This window comes from Emys orbicularis, chromosome 13 (genome assembly GCF_028017835.1).
Source record: "Emys orbicularis isolate rEmyOrb1 chromosome 13, rEmyOrb1.hap1, whole genome shotgun sequence".
Taxonomy (NCBI): domain Eukaryota; kingdom Metazoa; phylum Chordata; order Testudines; family Emydidae; genus Emys; species Emys orbicularis.
Window position 1 is genome coordinate 27,723,007 of NC_088695.1, and position 7,890 is coordinate 27,730,896.

General features: G+C 44.8%; 1 protein-coding gene across 1 annotated transcript in view; it reads right to left on the bottom strand.

Annotated features, from left to right (window-relative positions):
* The window catches only part of PIK3R5 (phosphoinositide-3-kinase regulatory subunit 5), a 54,222-nt gene extending 46,639 nt beyond the window's left edge, over positions 1-7,583 (bottom strand). The window contains exon 1 of the mRNA XM_065415950.1: positions 7,484-7,583. Within this exon, the coding sequence (XP_065272022.1) occupies positions 7,484-7,583 (100 nt within the window). The remainder of the gene's footprint in view (positions 1-7,483) is intronic.
* Between the last annotated feature and the right edge of the window lie 307 nt (positions 7,584-7,890).

Here is a 7,890-nt window from a genome sequence, read left to right on the forward strand (position 1 = left end):
CACTGCAGAGAACAGACGCTATATATAAGCTCGCATAGTGACCTAGGACTAGTCCTTCTGCTCCAAAACCACACATCTCTGCCACCTAAACTATAGAAGACCCCAAAACAGGGAAGTTGGAATAATGGTGGAATGTCCTATAGCCTGTCTATGGGCAGGTCATTAAAGGGTGATATCACCCATGCACACTGAGTTGGAGCATTGCAGTGCAGTCACTCCGGCATACACAAAGAATTAAGACAGGCAAGAAGGTGGTGAGGCCTGGAAGAGTATCCCAGTAGCAATGTTCCCTCCTTGGACACACTATGCTGGGACAAACGCAGAGCAGCAGCAGGGTTCTATACAGAGCTGTCCATTACAAAGCATCTCTTTCTGATTTTATTCTCAAATCCAGAGAATTCAGATGCAGTAGCTCCCATAGCAGTTAGGACTGTCTCCAGTGGAGATAATCTGCTACAGGATGCAGGCACTGCAGGGAGAAAAGATCATTGACAAATCTTAGCCTCTTCTGCTGCTTTATTGCATCCTAAATGCTTCCTTACAAAATTAAAGTAGCATCAGGTCATGGTGTCATCCAGGGACTCCCAAGGTCCATTCCCACCAACCTCACGGGGTACTGGGCAAGTCAACTTTTCAGCCTAATTTTCCTGGTCTGTAAAATGGGAACATCACACAGGGAGCTGCATTCACGATTTCTAAATCAGAGGCTCAGAACCAGAGCACGAAAACTACATTGGCCCAGTCAGAGCACTGGTGCTTGACTTGAAAGGTTATCACCACCAGACACTTCTAAAGTGCGCTACACGTATAAGTTACCGGTACTTCACAGACATTAATTAATCCTCACAAGACCCTTGCAAGTTTAGTAGGCAGGTAAATAAGTCAGTATCATCTTCACTCTGCATATGAGAAAACAGAGACAGATCAGTTAACAGCCTTGTCTTCAGAAGTGCTAAGCGCTCCTGAGTCCCATGGTAGTTCGCAAGCTCAGAATCTCTGAAAAAAGCCAAAGTCATCAGCCACTTGCTGAAGGACAGCAAGTCAGTGGCAGAAGTGGGATTAGATCACAGAGATCCTCACTCTCTGTCCCATGCTCCAACCAGCAGACCATGCTGCCTCCAACACCATGTCAGGATAGGCTGAGCTGTTTTTTGCAGCAAAGAAATTAACAAGGAAGTCCAACAACTTGTGACTGAATAGCCAGTCCCAGAGAAATCTCACTTTATTCCAGGAAACAGAGACTCACCAGCAGCTCTTTGGGGCAGAGACCATCATTTTTGGTTTGTTTGTACAGCACCTAGCACAACCAAGTCCCAGTCCACGACCGGGGCTCCTAGGTGCTAGGGTAATACAATTAAATATTACAAACACTGAGTTTGGACTAGCGCCTGAATCACTACATAGGCATGTGCAGAATAGCACTTTGAAATGTTTCTGCTTTGATCTCCAGTGTCAACAAAGATTACAACATCACACCTCGAATCGAGCAACAGCCAGGCCAATATCGGGGCCGGGGGAGGGGGGAGGTGGCTAGGAAGGATGAGGCTTGAAGGTTTCTTTTCTCAGAATTACAATGCAATACTTGGCATCAGCACGCCTCCTCCAGCGGCTGCTACCTCCTGAATTCTGCAGCTGTGGTTAACGCTTCCCCTTTGCTTCTTGTTAAAAGGGACAACTGTCAACTTCAAAAAAAATAAAATAAACCAAACTTGCCACATGACTCTGAGCCAGCTGGTACAAGTGACACCCAGGATCAGTAGAACAGACACAGGTTGCCAGAGTGAAAAACATTTGTCTATTTTTTCAGTTTGTTTCCATTGTGCACTTGATGTCTCACTGTGACTAAATCAATTCACTGTAATAATTTGCCCGTGTGTGTGAATCTTTAAAGTCTTGTAAGTTAAAGGAATATTGGGCAAAATTTTCAAAACGTGTCTAAGTCCCACTGAAAAAAAATCAAGAAAGTCAATAGGACTTAGGCTCCCAAGCGTCTAAGTCACTTTGGAAAATGGGACTTAGGTGCTTTTGAAGACTGTACTCATTGTCAGGGTTCATATCCCTAAAATGTGTCCTAGTCCCCTCCCTTGATTTTTGTTCCACTGAGTTCTAGGTACACCTCCCACTTCTCCCCACAAGGCAAATATTTCAATGGGCTTTTTTCTTTGATCTAAACAAAAGAATAACAGTAACCCTGTATCCCGGGGCAGCCCTATGCTAAGCCAGTAGACACATCACAGGAAATTTGCAAAAAGCAGACCAGTCTGTACACTAGCGGAAGATAGCAGTTTCCATTATTCATTTTGTTTATATTTGTGTATGACTCGTATCCCCTCGCCCCCAATTAGCATTGAAAATACACTTAAAGCACGAGAAAAGGCGGCATTTTCCCCACAGTCTAGTCCAGGCATGTGCAGCATATTGGCAGCTCATGCTATGCACAGGTATTATTTACAATCTAGCCAGGTATTTTATCGCTATCGTACAACACTCTCATTAGTAGCTTTGTTATTCTCATAACAACTGAGACAGAGTTAAGTGACTTGCCCAAATCATAGGGAGTCTGTGGCAGAGCTGAGAATTGAATCTGGATCTCCTGTCTTCCAGTCCAGGGCTTTCACCACAACCCGCCCTTCCTCCTTAGATCTCTAACCAACAATCTATAGCTGTGTATTAACGTCCCTCCTGTCCAGGGAGTTTAATATGCGCTATAGGTGGAGCTAAGAGGACACTTGGGCGTGATGATGAGATGTTCAATTCCTTTGCTGAGTGGCCCCCCTAGGAGTGGGTCTTGCCAAGCTACTTCCCAGCACTGGTTCCCAAAAGGGTTCAAAGCCCCATCTTGGGAGGGGCTCCCAGAGGTCAGCTCTTTTCTGACCCCTAGGGGAACAGCTTGGGTTTTCCAGCTAGGAGCCAGGAAATGGGAGCTGCCTTGGTTTAATTTTGTTTTGTGTTTGAAGCCTCTTTAGCTGCATTGAGGGAATGCAGCCAGAGACTCTGCCGATTTGTTTCAATTTGATTGCTCCAGAAAACCTGCAAATAAACCTGCAACCTCAGGGAAGCTATTCCTTGACCAACTTGGGATTCCTGCTGGGCTCTGTTAGGGTGACCAGACAGCAAGTGTGAAAAATCGGGACAGGGGATGGGGGGTAATAGGAGCCTATATAAGAAAAAGACCCAAAAATCGGGACTGTCCCTATAAAATTGGGACATTTGGTCACCATAGGCTCTGTTGTAATTCACATGCCTGCTTCTTGCTGACTTTACAAATCTCAACTTTTTAGTCGGATCTTTTTTTGGTAGGGGAGGGTGAAATATTGGAAGTGATTAGTCACTCACTATGGAGCAAAGGCTTGCAAGCATAGTACTGGAAAATAAAATTCAGTATTAAATATGTAGACATGCAGAAAATTATCTGTGATCATAGAATCAGGATCAGGTATACCTATGTTTCCAGCACAAACAGCAATTGCTTTCCTTTCAAGTCAGTTACTTATTTCAGATTAAGGAACACAGCAAAAGCAAGAAAGAGCCAAAGTAAATTGGCAAAGCAATTAATAAAGGATGCAAATAGCATCAATGCAAAACTGTGGCCAGTAGGGTTAAGGTTAAGAAGGAATTCTTTAAATATATATTAGGAATAAACAAACTCCTTGCAATTGTATAGGTCTGATACTAGACCAGGATGGTAAAATTGTCACTCATGATGCAGGAAAAGCAGAAGTGATTCAATAAATATTTCTGTTCTGTATTTGGAAAGAAGCAGGATGGTGAATTCATATACCACAGTGAAAATGAAATGCTTTCTATTCCATCAGTAACTAGAGAGGATGTGAAAGAGTTGAGGATGTTAAAGTTAATTTTTTTTTAAAATCGACAGGACCAGAGAAGTTGCACCCAGGAGTAGCAAAAGAATTGGCTGACGAGCCTTTGAAACCATTAATAGTAATTTTTAACAAATCTTGGAACGCTGGGGAAGTTGCAGAGGACTGGAAAAAAAGCAAATGTTGTGTCAATATTTTAAAAAGGTAAACAGGAGGATCCAGGTAACTATAGGCCAGCTAGTCAGATACTAATGTTCGCCAAAATCATGGAAAAACTGATATGGGATGCAAATTGGTAAAGAATTAAGGAATGGTAATAAAATTAAATGCCACTCAACATAGTTGGGGGAGGGATAGCTCAGTGGTTTGAGCATTGGCCTGCTAAATCCAGGGTTGTGAGTTCAATCCTTGAGGAGGCCATTTAGGGAACTGGGGTAAAAATCTGTCTGGGGATTGGTCCTGCATTGAGCAGCGGGTTGGACTAGATGACCTCCTGAGGTCCCTTCCAACCCTGATATTCTATAGTTTTATGGAAACAAGACTTGTCAAATTGGGTTTTTTTTAATGGGATCACAAGTTTGGCTGGTAAAGGTAACTGTGTTGACATAACAGATTTATACTTCTGGATGATGTTTTAGACCCGTGTGACATTCTGATAAAAATGTAGCCCAAATTAAATGGATTAAAAACAGTTTAACTGATAGATCTCAAAAAGTAATTTTAAATGGGGAATCATCATTGAACGGGGGTGTTTCTAAGGGGGTCTATTCTTGGTCCAATTAAGTTCAATATCTTTATTTGTGAATCGGAAGAAAATATAAAATCAATACTAGTAAAATTTGCTGAGGGCACAAAAATTGATAGAGTGGTAAATAACGATGGGGACAGGTCAGTTATACAGAGCAACCTGGATTGCTTGGCAAGGCAGGGTCATTTGAACAACGTGTTTTAATAGATACAGCCAAATGCAAGGCCATACAACCAGGAACACAGAATGTAGGCTGCATTTACAAGCTGAGGGTCTATAGCCTGGAATTTAGTGACACTAAATGACTTAGCGGCCATGGTAAATAACCATTTGAACATAAACTAACAGCATGATGCTGTAGCTAAGAGGTTGCAAGCGATCACTAGATATATAAGCAAGGGAATATTGAATAGAAGTAGGGAGGTGATATTACCTCTATATACAACATTATCGAGATCACTACTTCATGCTATCCCAGTTCTTGTGTCCAAACTTAAGAAGGAATGTTGAAAAACTGGAAAGTGTTCAGAAAAGAGCTACAGGTTGAACCTCTCTAATCCAGCACTCCCTGGTCCAGCAACATCCATGGCCCGGCATAGGCGCCGACTCCATGGGTGCTCCGGGGCTGAAGCACCCACGGGGAAAAATTACTGGGTGCAGAGCATCCACTGGCGGCAAGCTCCCCCTTCTGCCCCCCTTTCCCCACGCCTCTCTTGCGCTGGCGGCCCCGCACTTACCAACTCCTCCTCCTCCCTCCCAGTGCTTCCGGAGCTCCGTGAACAGCTGATTCACAGCGTTCAAGCTCCGGGAGGAAGGCGGAGGACCTGGGGCCAGTGGCTAGGACCCCAGGCGAAGGGCTGGCAGCTGGGACCTGGGGCTGGCATCAGAGCCCCCCGGAGGGGGGGGGGCAGCAGCGGGGCCCCCAAGCAGGAGGCCATGCTGGGTGCAAAGCCTGGGGGTGCTGCCGCAGCCCCCATAACCTACTTCCTGCACCTATGGAGACCTGCTGGCACTCTGCATTGACCTCCCGTGGTTCGGCAAATTCTCTGGTTCGGCACCAGTCATGTTCCAAGGGTGCTGGACTATGGGGGTATAGGTTCAACCTGTACAAGAATGATTCAAGGTCGGGAAAACCTGCTTTCCATTGTGAGATTAAAGCAGCTCAATCTATTTAGTTTATCCAAGAGAAGGTTAAAAGGTGACTTGATCAGAGCTTACAAGTATCTATGTGGGAAGAGATTTCTGACAGACTGATCTTTAATCTAGGAGATAAAGGCTTGACAAGATCTAATAGCCGGAAGATGAAGCTAGACAAATTCAGATTAGAAATTAGGCACTTTTTTTTTTTAAAACACAAGTGTCATTAACCAATTTACCTATGGTTTCTCCATCACTTGAAGTCTTTAATTCAAAATTAGATACCTTTCTAAAAGATATGATATAGCTCAAACCGAAGATATGGGCTTGATGCCAAAGTTTCAGGGTGAGCATTTTTGGCCTGGGTTTTGCAGGAGGTCAGACTAGATAATCATTACGATCCATCTGGTCTTAGAAACCTATGAATCTAAAGTCTCTACAAAAAAATGCAACATTCAACTCCCTGATAGCATGCAGCATCATCTCTGCCTTACAAAACAGCAGCTGCAGACAAGCACACAACTAGAAACATAAAGGTGCCGGGGTACTGAAAACAACCCGTGACAGTTGCATACACCAACATAGCACACCCAAAGCTGGGACACACCCATTCTTTTTCCATTCCCTGATTTAAAGATGGCTGGCCCAGCTGGCTGAAAAAGAGCTGTATACTTTGGTCATCTCGGGGGAACGGGAAGAAGTTTGGTAAGGAATGGATGTAGTTATCCCAGGCTGAAACCTGGCTCTAAGATCTCGATCCAGAGTTACTGATATCCAAGTTATAAAACCCTGAAAATAAGGGTAGCAAAGACAGACAGTCCCTGAACTGCAGTGACCAGCGAGTAAAGCACAGAGGTACCAGTAGCAAGACAGAAATTCAGGGCCAGTTTCTGATGTGCTTACTCTCACAGAGTAATACCTTACTCTATACGCAGTCTCCATGTCTTCAGTGATGCTGCCTGACGTGACTAAACGACAGACATGGGAGGGGGAATATTTTAATGAGACGATGTAACTGCAGTTCCATGGAACCGTTTAATCTCTGGTTAACAGAACACCCACTCCCCCAGTTAACTGAATGTTGTCACACCCCCCGGCACTGAATGCTAGGTGGGACTGCCAGAACAGTCAGTGCTGAGCTAACTCTGCTCCCACTGCAGTCTATGGGAACTTTACCATTGACTTTAATGGGACAGAGCTAGGCCAGCACTGGGTCCTTTGGAAAATGCCATCCACCATGTTTCATTGTCCCCCTTGTCCCAAAACTGCAGTGAACACCCCACCCCCACCCCCAGAAATACAGGTTTGAGCTGCGTTTGCCCCAAGCAAGACCACACCAGCTAGTCAAAGAACAGACGTCATCCCTTGTGGTGAATGGAGGTTCCTACCCTTTTCAGCCAGTGCTCTGACCAGTTTGCATACACCATGGTACTTTTACTCACTGCCTTAAACTTAACATGAATCTCTCAACATCTTGGCACATCTTTCCAGCTAGGTGAAGGACTTGGGAAGGCACAAGTGGGTAAGTAGAGCGGACCCATCTCTAACTCACGTATTGAAGGAAAGGTGGTTCTGAGCCCCAAAGTCGCTAGAGGAATGGGGTGGTAGTTCCTAGCCACATTACCTTCCCGCTGCTTGGTCAGAATGTTACCAGGCAAAGGACGAGATGTACAAATATCAACCGAAAGAGCAGGAAGAATCCCAGGACATTTATGCCACAAGGTTTGGTGAGGATATGCGGGGCCTTCAGGAAGCATATGAATATTGGGTCACCTACCGGTCCATGTGGTGGAGGAGGCTGTACTTCTGCTCAGCCCATGCAAACATCTTTCCAGTGCATGATGGATCCTGTCCTCTGTGCAAGTTGTGTGCTGCATTTTAGTTCATCTCCTAAATGGAGAGAGAGAGAGAGAAAGAAAGAAGAGAGTTAACATCACCAGGCCGTACCCAGGAGCACTCTGCTGAGCAGAGAACACAAAAGAACTCCCCGAAGTCTTGACAAGCAAGGACATCCGCTTTGAAATTTCACCCAGTTAAGAGTCACTTCCCGACCTTTTCAGCTACTATCATTGCTACCTTGTAATCTTCTTTGCCAATCGCCTGTCTTCCCTACCTTCCCAACTGTCAGCAAAGCAAGAGACATTGTCAACTCAATCAAGAGGAGCTGCAGGGTCTCTTTGCCGT